The sequence below is a fragment of the Tenrec ecaudatus genome, chromosome 12 (genome assembly GCF_050624435.1).
Source record: "Tenrec ecaudatus isolate mTenEca1 chromosome 12, mTenEca1.hap1, whole genome shotgun sequence".
Taxonomy (NCBI): domain Eukaryota; kingdom Metazoa; phylum Chordata; class Mammalia; order Afrosoricida; family Tenrecidae; genus Tenrec; species Tenrec ecaudatus.
This window is the reverse complement of record NC_134541.1, coordinates 24,167,351-24,188,318: the sequence shown is the minus strand read 5'-3', so window position 1 is coordinate 24,188,318 and position 20,968 is coordinate 24,167,351. Positions and strand designations below refer to the sequence as shown.

The 20,968-nt window shown below is 49.8% G+C and overlaps 1 protein-coding gene across 1 annotated transcript in view; it reads left to right on the top strand.

Moving 5' to 3' along the window:
• The window catches only part of LOC142422378 (lipopolysaccharide-binding protein-like), a 28,838-nt gene extending 8,603 nt beyond the window's left edge, over positions 1-20,235 (top strand). Inside the window, exons 4-15 of the mRNA XM_075527772.1 lie at positions 693-848; positions 1,642-1,705; positions 6,018-6,081; positions 8,444-8,535; positions 9,010-9,186; positions 10,373-10,432; positions 13,423-13,590; positions 15,328-15,395; positions 16,355-16,397; positions 16,925-16,988; positions 17,726-17,802; positions 19,909-20,235. Of these exons, the coding sequence (XP_075383887.1) occupies positions 693-848; positions 1,642-1,705; positions 6,018-6,081; positions 8,444-8,535; positions 9,010-9,186; positions 10,373-10,432; positions 13,423-13,590; positions 15,328-15,395; positions 16,355-16,397; positions 16,925-16,988; positions 17,726-17,802; positions 19,909-19,953 (1,078 nt within the window). The 3' untranslated portion in view covers positions 19,954-20,235. The remainder of the gene's footprint in view (positions 1-692; positions 849-1,641; positions 1,706-6,017; positions 6,082-8,443; positions 8,536-9,009; positions 9,187-10,372; positions 10,433-13,422; positions 13,591-15,327; positions 15,396-16,354; positions 16,398-16,924; positions 16,989-17,725; positions 17,803-19,908) is intronic.
• Positions 20,236-20,968: the final 733 nt, after the last annotated feature.

The following is a 20,968-nucleotide window of genomic DNA, read 5'->3' as shown; positions in this document are numbered from 1 at the left end:
GGGCGCTCTCTCTCTCTCTCTCTCTCTCTCTCTCTCTCTCTCTCTCTCTCTCTCTCTCTCTCTCGCTCTCTTTCTTTCCCCTTCAAGGAATGTTTGTCCTGCTCTTGTGTAAGGACTTTCTCCTGTTTAGTAAGGACATCAGCCCACAGACTAAGGAAATTACCTCTTTGGCTGACTTGCAATGTAACGTTCCTTGTTCACTTTGCATGTGGCATTCTTTTGTCCCCCAATGTTCTAAATGTTCCTGCTGCCAAGTCTATCAGGAGTCCCAGTGGTGCTGGGGGTTATGTGCTGTTCACTGAAAGATCAGGGGTTCAAATCCACCAGGTGCAGGGAACATTGGGGCAGTGTACTTCTGTAAAGATTTATGGAGAAGTTCTACTCTGTCCTGTAAGGTCGCTATGTGTCAGCATCAACTCCACGCAATGGGTTGGGGGTTGTGGCAAGTTCAGCAACCACTTCCTTTATATGGCTTCTGAGATTGGGATCCTGCCTAGAAAACCCTGTGCCCATCCCTGACCATAAGGACCTGGACCCAGACTTTCTTGTCGCTCTCACGGGAGCTCATCTGTTCTTAAACCTTTGCTCCATCTAGTATTTATTTGGGGGTAAGAATTGAGCTTTATCCCGACCCCCACATAGTGACAGACCCCAGTCTTGGAATCAACCACTGCTTCTCTGATCTTATCTAGGAGACTCCGAGGTTCCTTTGACCTGAGTGTTAAAGGCATCACCATTTCAGTCAACCTCCTCTTGGGCAGTGAGCCTTCTGGGAGGCCCACGGTCACTGCCTCCAGCTGCAACACCCAAGTCTATGATGTGGATGTGGACATCTCAGGAGATTTGGGGTAGGTCACAGGACACTGGCCAGTTTGATCTCAGTTTGCCACCCACAGCCCACCCCGAGGCCTGGCCGCTGATAAAAGTAGGAGCATAAGACCCCGAATAACCTTGGCACTGAGGTACTTCTCTGAGGGACAGGGCCCGATTCAAACCAAGGATATTAATCAGTTGTTTCTATTTAAAAAAAAAACAAAAAACAAGCTTCAGGGCCCTTCATCAGGCAGGTGAGACTTAGTTGTTAGGGCCACACAAAGACCTTTTTATCAAAGGAGGATTTGTGAAAAACTATATAAGGTTAGGTGGGGCTGTGGGTGAGGCATTGGGCTGCTAAGCACATGGTCAGTGGTTCGAATCCACCATCTGCTCCTAGGGAAAAAGATGAGGGTGTCTGCTCCTGTGCTGACTTATAAACTCAGAAACCCTGTCTAGGGTCACTATGAGTCAGAATGGGCCTGCCATGGCAGCGGGTTTGTTTGTTGGGGGTGGGGCAGGTCATGTCATCGTTTTCAGTTTCAGTGTCCTTGATTATAAAATGCAGATTCCCAAGCTTCTTCCCCAGATCTACTAGGATGAGCCCTGGGGCTGGGAATCCGGATGCACTCAATTGGATGAGTGTTCAGAGGGAGGGAATTCTGCTATTTCAACCCCGACCCCCAACTCCAGGGATCTAGGGACACAGAGGGACACCAGGAGGTGGAGGGGAGGGCCCCCTTTGGTTTAGCCAGAGGACTCGCCTTGCCTTGAGGCCTTGGGGCTCAGAGCCAGACAGCTGACTGTCTACTGCTGTCCTCTTGCCAGGTGGCTGCTGAATCTCTTCCACCACCAGATCGAGTCCAAGTTCCGGAGCTTGCTGGAGAGAAAGGTCAGTCGGTCCAAGTCTCTGGGTGTCTCCTGAGCCACTCAGGCTCGCGCAGAAGCCTTCATTGACCTCTGCCCCTGGATAAAGTATGATGGCTATTTCCATATACTTGAGTCCACGGTCCAGAAAGGACAAGTCATTTGCCCAAGTTTACAGAAGGTGCGCATCAAAGCTGGGGCTCACACAGACGCCAAGTCAGTCCAACTAGGCAGAGACTGCATGTCCTCGTCCACTCTCTGACACCGCCCTGCATTCCATGAAGGCCTGCCGGGAAAGTGCTGCTCAGGTCCCTGCAGAGGCCAGGCAGGTAACTTTGGGGTGTGCTGGGGACTAGGTGAGAACTGGTCTTCTTATATGTACATGTACCCCCAGGTCCCCCACACAAGGGTAAGTCCAAAGACATTGCTACAAAATCAAAATCTTTATTACACAAAAAACGTCCCAGGTAACCCGTTTCTGAACATCTCCATCTAAGTCTATATACACCTGGCAGCAGCTTTTCCATATTTCTAACCCTTCCTCAAAGAACCTCCTGCTCTTCTGATCAGACCTCACGAGAAGGCAATTGTGGCACCTCTCAGAGACCCAAACATCATGTTCTCTGAGTCTGGGGCAAAAGAAGAAATCTGAAGGGGTATGATCAGGCTGCAGGGCAGATGTGGGAGGTTTCCTGATGAACTTCCCATAGGCCAGCCTCAAAGAATGAACAGGTCAATTGTCATCATGGGAAAAACAATCCCTCTGAGCAACTTTCCTTGCTCCCCCCACCCCTCACCAATGGGGTTTTTTAATCTCTTCAGACTCTTTATAAGCCTGGGTCCTGCAAGAAAGTCTATCCACATGACCCTTTGGCATACCCAAACAGTCGCCATAACCTTGGAGCTGGCCTCTCTGCCCTGAAGTTAATGGGCTTAGCAGATCTCCGGGCCACGGTGTTGATTGGACCTTCTTTGTGAAGGCTCCCTAAGGAGACTAAGACGGGTGTCATTGAGAACACTTGTCCACTGCCAGCCACTGATCACAGACACGTTTAAACACATTTTGTGTGGAATAAAGCCGTGCATGTTGAACTGGGGCCCGCGTAGCAATACTTCTTGATTTGCCTCATAGCTGTAGATATATAGTATGAGATCTCCACATCTTATCATCTCTGGCTAACACGGATTCCACGCAACACCAGTCCCCGCCCCCTACTCATTTCCCTGCAAAATCTCTTTTCTAAGGCACTGTACACCCACAGCTGTGACAGTAGCAATGACTCTTTGTGGAAGGGAAAAAGTAAGAAAAAACGGGAAGACTCTCTCTGTTTCTGGTCACGCCCTCTCTCTCAGGCTCCACCTTCCCTCTGTTGCTCCCTTGCTTCCCGTATCCCATCGGTTTTGGCCTTGAGTGCCCCCTGGCTGTAAATGGGGAATTACAACAAATCTCAGGCAAAGAGGTTGCCAATTGCTCTTTGTTCCTTTTCTACTCCTGGGGTCCCGGGGTTCAGATGAGTTCAGAAAATATGCCAGCCTCCTTTTCCAGGCATCCACTTGATACACTTCCATGCCATTCCAAACGGGACAGAGCTTTTCTGCAGTGTGAATGTCAGCTCCCTCAGTTGATGATGGTGAAATTATGCTTAGCAATAATACTGCAGAACAATAGGAGTGCATTATCATTCATTAAAATCACCATGGAAATAAGTTACCCTGGCAGCTATTGTTTTGGTACGTTACTATCGATAATGTTCTACAGAATGTATTCTTGTAAACAAATTTTATTTACAGGAATAACGGCTGCTATGTTTTGAATAAAGTGCTTGCACTTTTTATATGCAGTCTGTTGAACCATGGAGCCCAGGTGGACTAGTGGGTTACAAGTTGGGCTACTAACCACTAGGTCAGCAGTTCGAAACCACCAGCTGCTCCATGAGAGAAAGATGAAGTTTTCTACTCCCTTAGAGTTACAGTCTCCGAAACCCACAGGGACAGTTCTATCTACACTGTCCTACAGGGTTGCTGTGAGTCCAAACTGACTTGATGGCAGTGAACTTGGCTTGATTGGACCTTAGCCACACCCTCAGGGAGCAGGTACCACGTTCCACTTTGGACAGGGAGAGCTCAGAGAGGGGACAGAACTGACCCAGTGTCATTTCCCTGGAGAGAGGCAGAGTGGGGATTTGAACTTCCTTGTATCCAGGCTTTATCAGGACTGTGCATCTGGGTGTTGCAGAAGCCCTCCTCTCCCGAGAAGCTAGAATGGGACCTTTCTAATTAATTCCCTACAGAGAGCGGATATGGTCCTGGAGACAGGGGCAGATGCTGTAAACAGGAGGATCCCGTGCAATTACTGAGTGCTTGCTCTCTGGATGATCTAGTCACTGTTGCATCTCCTTCAGTCCATTTCCTTCCGTCCTGGAAGCCAACCATAAATTTCCTCACTAGCCAGGAAACTGGGGAGGCTGCAAAGGGAGGTTAGGATTTAACCCTTTGTCTGCCAGTTCCTGGCCCCCTTCCTCACCACTCCCAGTCCTGATCCATTCGGATGCATAGCAACCCCCTGTGAGAGAGTAGAGTTGCCCTCATTGGGTTCCTCGTCTGTCTCCCTTCTCCAGAGCCAGTCCTTGGTCTGTGGCAGAGTGCTTAACCATAGTACCACCAGGGCCCCTTGATGACCCTTGAGGCTTGCCCTCAAAAGTTACTTCTTCTGAGAAACCATCTGTGACTACCACACCCCCCAGCTAGGCCAGGACCCCATTGCATGCCCTAGGAGCCCCCCAGATCCCTGTCCACTGTATAAATGGGCCCATTGACTCAAGCGGGAGTAGTGGGTTCGTCAAAAATGATGCTTAAATGATAGAGATCAAACGGAAAACCAAACTCACTGTTGTAGAGTTGGTGCCAACTCACAGCGATCTAGTAAGGCAGGGTCAACCCGCCTCTCTGAGTTTCCAAGACTGTAACTCTTTACGGGAGTAGAAAGCCCGTCTTTCTCCCGAGGACTGGTTTCGAACTTCTGACCTTGCAGTTGGCAGCCCAATACGTAACCACGAGACAGTCTCCAGATTAATAGTTTCTTAGGGTTATGGCAGGGGAGGTTAGGGGAAACGGGGAGCTATTAATAAGATGTTTTAAGACTGATTGTGCCGATGGTTGCACATGTGTAAGCCACGGGAATGCACACATGTGTGGATGCTGTGTCGGTGAAAGAGTAAAACAGCAGACACTCAAAATCCCCTCTGCACAAAGGCAAAATGAATATTTACATAGAAATTTCGCACATTTTAAGATGCCATCTCCACAGACAGCCGACAACAGTAGCGGTGTATAAGTTAATTCGCCACGTTTTGATGTAGGGCCCAGAGCTTGTCTTTGGAAATAGTTTGCTGATTGTCCTGGTGTTGGCATTAGGGCAGCGGTTCTCAACCTGTGGGTCGAGACCCCTTTGGGGGTTGAACGACCCTTCTTTCACAGGGGTTGCCTGATTCATAACAGTAGCAAAATTACAGTGATGAAGTAGCAACGAAAATAATGTTATGGTTGGGGGGCGGGGTCACCACCACATGAGGACTGTCTGAAAGGGTTGCGGCGTGAGGAAGGTTGAGAACCGCTGCTTTAGGGGTTTCTTCAACCACGGATGTTCAGACATTTCCAAAGAAAGGGCAGACGGAATCCTTTTAGGACATTATGATGTTTTGTTTGTTTTTTGTTTCTCCTGAGCTTTTCTGAGTCTGCTCCACACCCAATTTTACAGGGGTGTGGGGGTATCCCCTTTCCACTGCATTTATCTCAGACTTTCCAAAACAACTCTGCTCTCAGTCATAGTATGTCCAACTACATAATTTATATATTATGTCCCCTAACGAGTGATCCACGTGATGACTTGCAGAGGCGCAGCACCCAGGTGAGAGAACACCTATCACCTTCTCCTCGAAGCGCTCAGCTCTCCCCGGGGTGGCACTGTGTGTGTACCTGTGGCGTGGGAGTGCCCGCCAAGATGCAAGCCCCACCCCCACCCCCAGGCAAATGGGATCAAGAGTAACCCAACCAACCTATTAAGAGAGGATCGGGAAGAAGCTTCTGCACTCACTCTACATTGCTTTGCGTGATGATTTCGATGGAATGTCTAGTTCTGCTATGAAGCGCTAACTTCTTATAAGGCCCGTGTGTTTTGGATTGTTCCTGTGTCTTTGGTACCCGGCACATTCAAAAGCTCCTATAGGTATCTGGCCAATGGGTGGAGAGGTGAGCTGAATTGGCAGCTGCGGTGAGCACGCCACTGGACCAAGCTGAGCTGCTCACGCCGGCTTCCACTCCCCCCTTTTTTCCCCCAGCTTTGTGAAATGGTCCAGAAAGCAGTGGCCTCTGACCTACAACCTTATCTTCAAACTCTGCCAGGTAAGGAGCCCCGCTCCCCCATGGGACACAGTTTCTGTTCATTTTCATAAGAGCATAGACATCCTTTGTCATAAACAGTAAGTGGGACAGAAATACAAAAGTAAAAAGCAAAAGTGCTCTTTCCTCCTAACTTGGCTTTCTGTTTTGAGTTATTCACTCAAATATTTCTTTTTCCATGTACAAATATAAATGATGAGTATATACAAGTGGATGAATCTGTATTCATATACATATCCCTTTCATTTATGACTGTGCTTAATTATGGATCTACACCTGCAAAAGAGGACAGTATTACTCATTCCTTCTTGATTTGGGTGCCTTTTGTTTCTGTTTCTTGTCTGGTGGCTCTGGTTAGGACTTCCGGTATGGTGATGGGCAGCCATGGTGACAGAGGACAGCCTTGACTTGTTCCTGCCCTTGAGGGGAAAGCTCTTGGCGTGTCACCATTGAGTATGATGCTAGCTGTGGGGCTTCTGCCCTTTATGGCGCCCAGAAATGCCCCTTCAATCCCTCGCTGATTGAGGGCTTTCATTCTGAAAAGGGGTTGGATTTTGTCTAACGCCTTTTCCGGCATCAGCTGAGATAACCACATTGTGGTTCTTTTCCTAAGTTCTGTTAAGATGATGCGCTTCACTGATTGGTCTTCTCGTGTGGCTCCGCCCTTCCACTGCTGGGAAGGACACTTTGCACTCAACCCTGACGATTTTACCTTTGCTGTCTTGGGGTTCCGTGTGCTGGTCTTTTGTTGAGAATTGTTGGTCTGCAGGTTTCATTTCTTGCTGCGTCTTTGTCTGGCTTTGGTAATAGGGCAATGCCAGCCTCCGAGAATGAATTGGGGAGTATTCGCTCTTTTATTTGGGGGTGGGGGCAAGAGGAGAAACGTTCAGTAAGCATTGGCATCATTGCCGATAACGATGGATAGGATTCCAGCCCTCTTTATTTTAATAGCTGTGTAGTATTCTAGCATTTGGATGTGCCTCCGGGTCTTTAATAAGTTTCCAATGGATGGCTGTGTAGGGTTTGGCCATCTTGACCTGTTTCCTGGGGTTGCCGCAACACAACACAAAACACCACAAATCCGGCGGCTTCCATAAGAACAGAAATCTGTTGCCTCACAGTCCTGTGGGCTGGAAGTCCCTTTCAGGATGTAGACCAGGCTGATTCTGTGGAGGACTCAGAGAACATGCCCCCTGCCTCTCTCCGGCTTCTGGTAGCGCCGGCAATCCTTATCCTGCACTTGTAGCTGCGCATAACATCCTTCCTCTGCCTCCCTGTCTATGTCTCTTCCCAGTCGTTGGGATTAGGACCCATCCTACTGAAAGTATGACCTCGTGCTAACCTGACTGATTCCCTCTTGCTAAATAGAGTTCCATCCACAGCTTTGGGGTGAGAGCTCAGCCTATCTTTTGGGGGTGGAAAAGAGAGGGCGATGCAATCCATCACCTACCTTTTGCTCTTGTAGTCAGGGCTACAGGGGGGCGAGGGGGGGCGCTGGCTCATGCCTCTTTGCCCACATGTAGGTGAACCTCTAGAGTGGCGATTCTCAATCTTCCTAATGCTGCGACCCCTTAATACAGTGCCTCATGTTGCGGTGATCCCCCAGCCATAAAATGATTTTTGTTGCTACTTCAGCACTGTCATTTTGCTACTGTTATGACCTGTGAAAGGGTCATTCGACCATCGCGACCTACAGGTGGAGAACCGCTGCTCTAGAGTCACTGTGCACAAGTGGAACCCAGTATCCAGGGCACACGTTTAATATATTAAATCTGCCCACCACCTGGGACGTTCTTATGCCTTGGCTCTCAGGTTCCCTCATCGTCATTTTTTTTTACACCCCTATCAGCTAGGGACCCAGGTGTGCCCAGCAACCATGGACCTCCCACCCACTTAGGCCTGATGTTGGACGCTAGAGGACCTTGGGACATGGCTTGGCTTTCCCACTCTTTGGCTCATGTGGATAGAAGGCCGGTTTCCCCAGTGGTCAGGAATGCCCAGGAGAGGTCCTCCCATTGAGTGGCTACCCTGGCATGATGCTTTGGATGTGGAAGGACTGCCAGCCTTGGGCTGCTCCCACCCAGTGTGTGAGAGAGAGACCAGACAGACAGACAGACAGACCCAGGAACCTGCTCAGGCCCCGGGCTGAGCACCTTCCACCCCCACCCCCAATGGGGCCCGAGAACTCAGGTAGCCCATTCATGGAGAAGCAGCTCTGTGTCAGCACTGGGCTGGGTGAGGGTCTTGCAGTAGAGAGAGCCGGGAGTTCTGCAGAAAGTCGGGTGGGGGGTGGAGTAGGGTTAAGCACCACCCTTCCCACTTCTCTATCAGCCAAAGGCTGAGCTGGCCCTCTCCTGCCTCACAGTCACAGCAGAGATCGACAGCTTCGCAGGCATTGACTACAGCTTAACAGGGGCTCCTCGGGCAACGGCCCAAATGCTGGACGTGATGGTTAAGGTGAGGGGCCCGGGAGCTGTGGTGGGTGGGTCCAGCCCCAGCTTGGCATTTCCATGGGGTCACCCTTTTCTGGGATCTCCTGTCCCCAGGGCTCCAGATCTGTTCTCACCTCCCTGGTGGTTTCAGTTGTGTTGAGCTCAGGGTGCTACCGGGTGGTGGATTGACGGGGGGATGTCCTTGGAAGCTCCCGTCCCTTCTTACCCTCCCAGCCTTGCTCACCGTGCAGGTGGTGGGAAGGAGCTGACCAGCAGGTCATGCAGGCTGATAGATCGAAGATTGTGGTAGCTTTTCAATAAAGGGGCTGGCACCCTAATGATTCGACTCACAGGAGTGCCTTCGAAGGTAGCCTTCCAGGGAGGGAGCTGCAGCCAGTGCCCCTTCATCAGGTTGGGCAGGTGGCCACCCAGCGCAGATTCCAACACTAGAATAAACTTCACCAAGTCAAGTCCCAGTGGACCCTGTCTCCTTCCCCAGGGTGAAATCTTTAACCGGATTCAACGCTCCCCCATTGCCCTCCTGGCTCCTGTCATGACCCTTCCTGAGGAACACAACCGAATGGTCTACTTTGCTGTCTCAGATTATGTCTTCAACACAGCCAGCCTGGTCTATCACGAGACAGGGCATCTCAACTTCTCCATCACCGATGACATGGTGAGGATGGTGGCAGCAGATTGCACTGGGGCGACAATGCACCCTGCCCTTTCCTTCTCACCCCACTGGCATCAGTACAAATAGTAACGGATGACCGAGGGATCGGGGGGAGGTAGATTCAGGAAAAATAAAGTTAGCTTGATTTCCCCCTTCACTTTGGCTACTAGGAAGCTCAAAAACAAACTTCTATCTCCCTCATAATAACCAAGGAAGCTAGGAGTCAGGAGGTAGGGAAGATTTTTATGAATGAGGCAGGATCATAGATGTCCTCACAAATGCACAGTTACATAAAACAGGAATTAAAGACCAAGTGGCAAGTAAAACATAATTCTGAAGGTCCATACATTGATCTTGTTTGGGGGTTTCCTTGTAGCCAAAGTGAAAAGGTACATGACTTGGGAATGCCATCTTGGAACAAGAGACAGGGGCGCTTCCTGGCACTCTGCTCTCTAACAACTGTCTCTCAAGGCACTTGGTATGAGAGAGACTGAATTTGGTAGGGGATTGAATCTTGGCTAATCCTCTGTGTTTCTGGGTTTCAGGAAATGGTTTCTGTCGCTCACTGGGACAGTGGAGGCCTAGTGGATGATCCAGGCTGGTGGGGGAAATGGTGTGTTCCTACATGGCTGGTCTAGTTCCACCCCAGTGATCTGTTGGGGACCATCGGGTGGGCGAATGGAATGACTTCATGTCCTTCCTATTGTCTCCCCGCATCCACAAGCCTTCCACTTCTATGATGACGTTGACACACCCATCACACTTGCGCCACAGGTCCGCTCCCCTCTTGTAGGGGTGAGATGAGAACTAATGTCCTATATTAGCAGGTGCTGTGCGCGAGGCCTTGGGCTACATGCCTTGAACAGACCAGCTCATTGAGCCCTCACAGTAGGTGGGGTTTTTATGATCCTCAAGGACACATTGCCAGTTCCGATTGGTGAACGAACCGACCTGTGATCACACATAGACCAAACCTGGTCTGTGCGACTGCAGGGTGAGGCCCAGATGTCACCTAACACCCCCTAGCAGAGCTGCCAGGTCCCCGGGGACTCGTGTGTTCCTGGAAAATGCAAGTGCGCCTCTCTTCACTCATGGGGACCCCAGGCAGTTAGGAAGCTGGTCTCCAGTATTCTCCACTTCCTGCCTTCGACCTTCCACCCCCTAAAACACCTTTGTGCCTCTGCTGCAGGTCCCGCCGGACTCTCGAATCCGACTGACCACCAAGTCCTTCCGACCCTTCATCCCCCGGGTAAGCCTTCCCTCTGCCCTTGATGGGTGCAGGCTGAGCCTGATGAACCTCACCGAGCCTCCTTAAAACCTCCATGCCCCTCTTAGCTGCCCGAGAGACTCCAGGGAAGATACTGTGCTATCAGCTTGGAGGCCCGTGTCTTCAAAGCTCCAACAGTAGGCACCCGAGCACCATAGGCATCTTGTGGGGGCACAGGTGGCATCTGCCAAGCTCAAGGGCTGCCAACGTGTTCCACAGAATGTAGCCCAATCAATAACACGTATACCTGGCTGACTGGAGGCCAGGCACTGTCCTTGGCTCTTTAAACATGGTCATTTTTTACACGGGCAGTAAAGCCTCCTGGTACAAGATACAAAAGGTTATGAAGGGAAAAGTCTCCCTCCCTCCCACTCCAGCGCCCTAACCATCCGGATCCCAAAGATCTTGTGCACCCTGCTGGTGAGGCTGTGTGGTGCACACAGCAACTGTTGCCCGCGCTTCCTCCCGTCTGGCACACTGATGAGGCAGGAAGTGCAGGCCGTTTTGCACCAGCCATTTTACCTCGTAAGATCTGACAGATGAGGCCTTGGTGGCACAGTTTGTTCGGTGCCACGAGGTCAGCAGTTCGAACCTGCCAGCTGCTCAACTGGATAAAGATGAGGGGTTCTGCTCCGGTTAAGATGGACAGCCTAAGGAACGCTGGGGGAAATTCTTCTCTGCCCTACAGAGTCACTATGAGTCGCAACCCACTCGATGGCAGTAGATTTTGGGAGGTGTGGGCGATACGTGGGGGTTCAATCCACGTGTATAGCTAAGTGCTTCCTCACTCTTTTGATCTCCATGTTGTTACTGTTGCTAGGTCCTGACTCCCAGTAACCCTCTAGACAATCAGCCTCACAACTGTTCTGTCTGAGACCATGGTTACAGTCACCGTGTCAATCCACCCCCAAGGCCTTCCTCATCTCCACGCCCCTCCACTTGGCCAAACATGATGTCTGTCCCCAGGGACTGGTCTCTCCTGATAAGCAGGTCCCAAGGACATGAGACAGAGTCTTGCCCTCCATTCCTCCAAAGAACCTTCTGGCTGTACTTCTTCCAAGACTGAGCTGGTCGTTCTTTGGGCAGACCAGGGTAGGTTCAAGATTCTTTACCAGCACCGTCGTTCAAAAGTATGGATTCCCCTGCAGGCTTCCTTTGTCGGTATCCAACTTTCACGTGCTTATCAGGCAACTGAAACCACCCTGGCTTGGATGGGTATGCCATCGTCCTCACAGTAACATTCTTGCTCTTCAAAACAGCCACTAAGTCATCACACAGATTTACCATGACTAGTTGGTCCCCACTCTTGGGTCACATCACCCTTGTCAAGGTGAAACAAGAACAAAACTCTGCAGCTCTGGCATTGCTGGGCTAAGTGCTCCAGATCCATCATCTCACTGAATCCTCACTGCCAGCCACCGCCCCCTTACCCACCTTCCAAGTCCCTCAGGAGGTCGGAGTCTTCCCTGAGCCTTCAGCGGGCTCAGGAATGAATGACGGGAATTATGCGGTGGGATTTGAACTTCAGTCCTTGCAATGTCTGGGTCCCGTCCTTCTACAAGGAGCCCCTCAGGCCCTTGCTTTCCCTAGCATCCCATTCACAGCCCCAACTGTCATCATAGTATCAACGATAGCCCAAGAGTCCCCTTGGCCACATCCTGGCTTTGGCATCGCTTTTACCCAGAGATCAAAGGGCATTCTTTCTCCCCTTTCCTGCCTGCATCATAGTATGCCAGCCCAAGCTTGCTGCCACCGAGTCAGTACTAACTCACAGCAACCCTGTAAGTCAGAGTAGAACTGCCCCCCCCCCCGCCAAGGAGCATCTGGGGGTTTTGAACCTCTGACTTGCCACCTAGTAGCCCAATGTCTAACCCCTATACCACCAAAGCACCTCCCTTCTAGATGTGGATTCTACATAGGCATAACCAAATGGCCTGTAGGAATATTATTCCTTCATCTAGTCTCCCCTATTCCACCCCAAAAAAGGAACAGTGCTCCCCCATAGTAAGTGCTGGGCTCACCTCGAGTTAACCAAGCCAACTGGCTAGCACTTTGGGGATGGTGGGATCTAGTTGTTTCCTCTCTCAGAAACACTGCTCCTGGCCTAGCTGGCACAGTGGGTTGAGTGTGGCGAGGGTGTGGGGACACATTCGCCCTCATTCACTGTGCTGGGAAGGGGAGGGTGAAAAGACTTTCTGAAAGGCAGCTTGGCCATCATTGGCAGAAGGCTTAAACACATCCTCACCCTCTGACTCAGAAAGTCCACCTCTAGGAATAGTTCTCCTGAGCCCTGGTGGCCTTGGGTTGCAAACCCAAGGTCAGTAGTTTGAAACCACCAGCCGCTCTTTGGAAGAAAGATGAGGTGTTCTGCTCCTGTAAAGAGTTATGGACTCAGAAAGCCATAGGGAAGTTCTACCCTGTTCTATAGGGTCACTGTGGGTCAGAATTGACTGGATGGTAGTAAGTTTTAAGAAGAATAGCCCCCCCCCCCCAGACAGAATGGCCATAGGATACCCAAGCAGTGGTCACTGTCCTGGCAAAGCCTTACAGACAGCTAAATTCCCATAACCCCCAAGCCCTACTGCCATCAAGTCAAGTTTGACTCATAGTGACCCTGTGGGACAAAGTGGAACTGCTCCTAGGTTTTCCTGTAACTCTTTTTGGGAGCAATAAACCCCATTTTTCTCCTACAGAGAAGCTGGTGGGTTTGAACTACTGACCTTGTGGGTAGCAGCCAACACGCCAGAACCCACTATCCCAGATAGACTGATCATAGTAGCCACCCACGGAATACGATGCAGCCACGAAGGAGATGATGCCCACGGTGTCATGGAAAGACGTCGCGGATATTACACGACAGGAGCACGGAGCATCATCAAATCATCCCGGGTTCCATCTGCCCCTGTGGAGGCTTTCCTCGCAGACCCGTGGATTTCCTCCTCTTGACAGCATCTCTCATTTCTGCCCCCCAGATAGCCAGGCTGTACCCCAACATGAACTTGGAGCTCCAGGGAACAGTGGTCTCCCCGCCATTGCTGACCATCAGCCCTGGGAACCTGTCCTTGACGCCCCTGATGGAGATTGAGGCCTTTGTGCTTCTGCCCGACGCCCGCAGGGAGTCTGTCTTCCGGCTTGGTGCGGTAAGGTTCAGGCCTTTGCAAACACTGCTCCCCTCCCGGCATGCTTTTACTTCACTGCCTGTCTAGCAGCTGGAATTCTAGCGAATGCCTCATCACTTCCTCAGACAGGACCCTCAATGTCCCCATCTCCTTTCATCTGTGAGCCCCTTGTCATTTCTACCTTAGGGTTGAGTCTGGGCCATTCTAGAGAAGATGGTATGTGGATCCTTGGCATGCTTGCTCTGCCGGCTGGCACAAACAGTTTGTACTCAACTACTAACTCAAAGGTTGGCAGCTCAAACCCACCTAGTGGCACACGGAAGAAAGCCCTAGCAATCCATCTCCCCAAGATTGTCATTGTTAGTTGCCATTGAATCCGTTCTGACTCGTGGTGGCCCATCCATCGGTGCAGAGGAGACCTACACCATAGGGTGTTCAAGGCCGTGACCTTGCAGAAATAGGCCCCCAGGCCTGATATACTTCTGCATGGGTCTCAAGCACCAACCTGTCAGCTAGAAGTCACGCCCAGGGGCTCCTCCTTGAGCTCACGGCCATTGAAGACCTTCCGGAATTGAGTCATACTCTGACACACATGGGTCAGAGCCAACCCAATAGCTGTGGGTCTCTCTTAGTGTAGGATCAGCCCTTCATTTATTTATTGTACTGACGTGTGTTGCTGTCAGTTGCCATTGAGCAAATGCTGCCTCATGGCAGCCCCACGTGCCCACAGCAGAACCGCTCCCTCGGGCCTTCAAGCAGATTACCACACCTGCCTCCGCCCATCTTTGGGTCAGCAGTTACTGGAGTCACTTTGTAAGCATGGTGGAGGGGGAGGAAGGAGGGCTTGCTATCTAAATCTGAACCCCACCTCACTCCCAAAACTACATTTCCCAGGCCTCCTTACGCTCTGCTTTCAACTAGGTCAGCTAATGGACCCGGCTGCCAGCAGGTGGGGAAGAAGAGAGCTTTCCCTTGGGCAGAATCTCTGTCCATGGTGGGTTCCTCCTGAGCTCCAGCTTCCACCAGATAAATCCATTCACTGGGGTCCCATAACCCCGAATCTTCTCTGTGTCCCTCCAGTCCTGGTGTGGAAGCAGCCTCTCACCTCTGCTCATTTCTGAATGTCCCTCTGCCTCGCTCTTGGCTGCTCAGCTCTTCCAGCTCATGGAGCACACATTCTTTGTAGCAAATTCCCCCTGCGTGTAATATTGAGTGCTGCCTTAGTTCCTCACACGCCCTGTCTAACAGGGAAGGAATTCCTAGTCCTTGCCGTCCTGCTCACTGGGTGGAGAACTTCGCTTGCTTGTTTCAGATTGGATACTGAATAAATCAAATCTCTGGCAGGGTCACTGCTCCTATGCGATGTCTGCAGTTTGATATGTTGTTATCATTACTGACAGTTGCTGTTAGTGTACTTTAATGATAACAAACTAGTATTATTATTACAACTACTAAGGTTGACTCTAAGATAGCTAAGAAAGGATCTTTGGCGATCGCTGAGGATGGGAGATGGGTCGTCTGTTCAAAGTTCAACTGCTAATCTACTCAGCAATTTTAAGTGAAGTGTTTGAATCTAAGTTCAAGCATTTATTGAGTACCTGCACTAAGCCTCCTGGTCGTCTACGGTTTAGGGACCACGTTTTCTGTTTCCACTCACTGAGCTGATGGTTGAGAAGAGACAGCTGGTCCTCATAGATATCCTTCCCGCCCATGATTCGTCCAGTACTCAGACCTGGTTCCCTCTCCCGATCTTTCCAGGTCACCAATGTGTCTGCCGTGCTAAGCTTCAACACCAGCAAGATCACTGGGTTCCTGATGCCAGGAAAGTGAGTCATCCTGCTCCCAGCAGAGGGGTCGCACCTGGACTCCCATTTTCGGCAGTTTGGGGTGGGGGAGGTTTGTGGGAGGGGATCTTGCTGACAATGTTGGAGACCCACCATTTGGGAATGGGAAGTAAACTTAAATTTCACCCCAGTTGGGTGAAATATATATAATTATATATATATATATATATATATATAATTTGTCTCTCTGATTACAATCCCCACAGTGTAACTAACATCACTTATACCACTTCTTCCATGTGTCTCCTAACCCTGCTCGTTTCTTTTTGGCTGTAACTTTGCTGTTCACGCTGGGGTAACTTGATACTCATTATTGTTTTGATTTGCATCTCTCGAATGGCTAATGATGGGGTGTGTGTGTCGTCTCATGTGCTTACTGGCCATCTTCTTTCGTGAAGTGTCTGTTCGTGGCCTCTGCCCATTTTTAAATGGGATTGTTTTTGTCTTGAGGTTTTCTGTATGTTTTAGATACTAGTCCTTTGTCCAATGGGTCATTGCTTTGTTTTCCCTGATCCAGGGAGTTCTCTTTTTTCTTTTTGGGTGAAATCTGTGGATGTACATGAAGTGTCTAGTTTTTAGGAGGTTCCAGTTATCTAGCTCGTCTTCTGCTATTTGTATGTTTTCCATTAATGTTTGATAATATATTTATGTAAAATCACTTACAAAAAACTATAAATTTTAGATCTCAGTTATTGCCTTCTGGAAATGATAGATGAAGATTGAGTGAGCCCTTTTACACCCACCCCCGCTTCCACCCCTCACTCCCAGCAGACTGCCCCCTATGATTGGATCATCGTTTTAATTCACTTGGTCATCTTTCTCACCCCCACCCCACACTACTCTTGGCCCTATGTCCCTCCTCCTTTCTGGGGACTCTGGATCGCTGAGGCTTATGGCCAGGGTAATGATTGAACCTCTGAATCTTCTCTGTTTCATTGTAGGGTAAAACTGGAACTGAAGGAATCCAAATTTGGAGTATTCAATGTGAGTTTTGTTTTTATTTATCAAGTGCCTAGGTATTAATTAGAGCCCTGGGGGGCATAGTGGTCATGCGTTCGGCTGTGACCCACAAGGTCAGCAGTTCAAAACCACCAGCCGGCTCTGAGGGAGAAAGACGGGGCTTTCTTCTCCTGTAACAGTGACCATGTTGGAAACTTACAGGGGACAGTCTCTCCTGCCTTACAGTGATGCTGTGAGTCCGCATCCACTCGGTGGCAGTGAGTTCAGTTTGGGGAGGTATTCGTTAATTTGAGGTCTTTACCAAGCAATTGCGATGGACTCCCGATAGAAAATGGAATGGGCAAAGAGTTTGGTTGTAGGTATTGAGCTGAAGTTTGCACTTTTCAAGTCTTTAGCCACGTTATGACCTCTGAAGGATGCTCCCAAAAAGTCATGGGGGAAATGGGCCGGGAATGAAAATGAACCACCCTGTCCCCGTGTGCATGTGGTGGGGTGGAGTGGAGACCAGAAGCCGCCTTTGGTCACCGTGTGCCCCTCCTGTTCTCCATTAGGTGGAGCTGTTGGAGGCGCTCATTAACTACTACATTCTCAACAACCTCTACCCCAAGGTCAACGGTAAGAGCGGACACTGTCCTTTGGAGGAAAGAGAATTGGGCCTGAATAAAAGCAGGGGTTTTGTACCAGCCAGGGGACCATCCGGGGTCATCTCTGAGCTTCCGTGAGGTGGGAGCACTGAAGTCAGCTTCATATCCCCTTGGGTTCCATTGAGGGTTAGGGAGGCTCTTGAAGAACAAGGTACCTCCTGATGCAGGAGAAGGTAGGCTTCGGGAGTGCCCCACCACTACCTCCTTGAAAGACAAGTGAACAACTAGGGACAAATAAGCAATGAGGTCACAAGACAGCCCACCTCTTAATTCATATTTCCCCGTCCAACCCCCTTGTTAAAAAAAAATAAAACATAAGCCCAGTTTCCACAAGTCCTCTTTTCATTAGACTATACAGGAAACAGGGTTGGGGGTCAGAAAGGGCATGCTCCGACCTCCTTATCACATGTGCACTACCTGTTCCTTCCTCCGTAGAGTTTATGTCTGAGTACTCAGGCCCAGTGTTCCTAGGTTCAAATCCCAGCTCTGCTATTTTCTAACTGTGTGACCTAGGACAACTCCCCTGGCCACGCTGCCTCAATGTCCTTTCTATAACGTGGGAAGAACAGCCCAGAACAGCCCGACTGACTTCACAGCTTTCTGTGAGAAGGGATGAGGAATGTGAGCTTCTGGCAAAGAGCAAACTCTGTTAAAAAAAGAAAAAAGTCTGTATTTGTTGCTAATTAACACATCTCTCTCAACTTCCAGAAAAGCTGGGGGAAGGGTTCCCCCTCCCTCTGCTAAAGCGAACTAAACTCTATGACCTTGTTCTGGAGACCCACAAGGTCAGTGGGCTGGGGGGAGTGCTCTGAGAATTGGGGTGGGGGTTAGCATGCCATGTTTGAAGGTCATTATTTGGGGGAGGGGGACACTCCGCCAACGCTGCAGTTGGAGAAACCTAGGCTGGGACAGAGATGCTCCCAGGCACTGCTACCTGTCACCAAGCCGTCTGGTGTCCTTCAGCACAGCAGGCACCTCTACTGAGGCAGGAAGTACGTGACACAACACTGCCTGCCACCCCCCACGATAGGTGGCCTGAAGATGCTTCATGACCTACTCATTTTCAAAATCCTGTAAGTCCTGGACTTGACAATCAGTCAGAGTCTAAAAGCCACGTGTAAGATTTTGAATATTTCGTTTCAAACGTTAGGTGGGAGGGCTTTGTTATAAGTGTATTCCTGGCATGCACTCCCGGCCTACACAGGTGGCAAAGCCTCATGACTGATATTTTCGAAATTATTCATAAGCCTAGACCTCACCACGACCATGGTCTATGCATTGGTATGCTTCCTGCTACAGCTCCTTTTCTTCCTTTATCTCTTTCTTTCTTTCTTTGTCTAGCATTGTAAAGGAAATATTTTTGCATGGTTGTTTTGTTTGTGTAGTTGCTGAGACCTGTTTTCTTTCTTTCCTTCAACAAAACAAAACTCACACTTAGCATCATTCCTCAGACTTGTTCCCTTGCTGCAACTTACTCTCCTCCCCAACAGTGCTGAGCAGCTGGGCACGGCCCCTTCCAGAGAATGAACCACAATTCATGTCACGGTTTCATTACCAAGGATGATGCCTGAGTCTTCTCTCCTTTGTAGCCCATCTGTGCCCCGGTTCAGGTTATCTTTTGAGGTGGGTGATTGTTGGAGGGCTGTGAGCCCGGAAAGAGATGATGCATTTTGCTGGTACATGGTCCGCATCCATAATAAACAATAACGATGAAAGAGGATTGAGTGCCGGGCAGTGGGTGGGACATTGAAACAGTGACCAGAACCTGTTGGAGCCCAGAGATAATCAATCCTGTCCTAGTCTCCTGGGGCTGCTATCACAGAGTGCCATGTCGGAGGTGGTTTAAAGGAACTGGATTGTCTCACAGCTCTGAAGGCTAAAAGTTTGAAGCCAGGATGCTGGCCATGTTGATTTCTTCTGGGGACTCAGAGGGAGAGAGAGAGAGAGAATCGGTCTTCTTCTTGCTTCTGGTGATGGCTGGCTACCCTTGGCACTCCTTGGCTTGTAGATACATCACTCCACTCTCTGTCACGGCCTTCCCTCTTTATATCTCTCCGTGTCTCTTCTCCTCTTTTATAAAAGGACACCACTTTGTACTGGATTAGGACCTACCTTCCTCCAGCATGGCCTTAGGTTAACTGATGACCTCTTCAAAGACTATTTCCAAACAAAGTCACCTGTCACCAGTATCAGGGGTTAGGACCACAACTTATTTCTTGGGGAGACAGTTCAATCCATGATAAAACCCAACAACCATTGACTGCTACAAGTAGGATCAGACAGGCCAGAGATCAAAGTAAAAGTTGAGCAAAAATTTACTCTGTTGACCTTAGTTTTCTCCTCTATAAAATGGGTTGTGGTTCAACCTCTCTGGGCTCTCGTGGAGAACAAGTTGAAAGCTCGAAGCACCGTGGGACCTGGGAAGAGCCTGGGAGATGTATTCTCTGCTCTCACATTCATTAGGATTTTGAGGTCAATTCTGTCCCTGTGCCTGACCGCCCACGGGAATGACTTAGGCTTGGCCTGAATTCAGAATTCCAGCCCTTCGGGGTGATGGAAACTTAGCAGGAGGCAGGAGCATAAACTCCAGAAGCTCACGGTTTTATGTTATTCACCAAGGAGAGAAAATTTAGGTGACACAAGGACATTTATGAGGCCTTCCAGGAAGCAGCAGCTTGGGAAATGACAGATAAATCGCTGCCTTGGCCAAGGTAGCTGGCAAAAGCTGTGCTTTATGGGGACCTTGGGGACTGAGGCACGCTCTGGATTTATGCACTGACCTGCTTGCTGGCAGCGCGTTTCCCCCCCAAGAATGGGGCTCCCTTTTAAGTTTCCAATGCATCTTTGTAGAGAATGCTCTTTGCCATCCTGTCCTGTTTTATCTTTCTTAGGACTTCCTGCTCTTGGGGGCTAACGTCCAGTACACGGCAGACTGAGCACCAAGAGAAAGAGCTGCCAGTGTGGAGTGGAGGCCCCAGCTGCGTGTGGGATGCTGCGTCTTCAGATGTGCAGCACACTTCCAGAGACTCAGGATGAGAACTCCTTCTGCTCTCAGCTCTCAGGGCAAGGGTCTGCCTGGATCCTGCTCTCCCGCCTGGGTACCCATGCCTTCTCTGGACTTGGGACTGTCTACCAGAATGAACCAGCTTCCCCACCCCCTACCCCAACTGGCCCGTAATCTGCTAGAGGGCTGATTCCGGTGCCTAGTAGAGGGCCAACCCTTAGTAGGTTCTCAATAAATATTTATTGAACAGTTCAATGAAGGAATCACCTGGGACTCTGGATGAACTTCTTGATTGCTTTTGTGGCTTGAGTTGGGTTCCCTCCAAAAAATACATGTTGAAAATCCTACCCCTTACACCCGTGGAAACAATCCATTTGGGAAGGTTTTGTGTGTTAGGTTAATGAGGTCATATTAAGTGAAGGTAAGTCTTAAAACCATCATTCTCTGTTTGAATTTTGATTGTGATTTGAGTGAATCCGTTTTCCAGTTGACGGTTCCCATCTGTTTTGTTTCAGGTCATTGGTTGCCATTCCCTCAAGTAACAACCTCTCCATTTCCTCCCTGCGTTTCCTGTTCCAGTGCCCCACCTCCACCCCACCCCACCCCAGCCTTCCCTGCCTTCAGAGCTTTCCCCTTTGGCAAATCCTGCCCTTTTGATCTCTAATGGTTCTAAGGAGTACACTCTTCCCTGGCTTTATTGTTTGCTGGATACATCTGTCGAGTGTTGGCTGAAAGTTGAGCCATGGGGGTGAATCCGGTTCCATATTTGAAGGTGACTAAGTGCCGTAGTCCCCAAAGTTCCGCCTGTTTCTATCCAACCAGTGAGCCTGGTGTTTAAAATGCTTCTTGTTCTACATCTTTCTCCTAATCCCGCCACGATCTTCTATTGCGATTCCTTCTAGAGCAGTCAGTGGTGGAGCTGGGCACCATCTAGTTCCTCTGGTCTC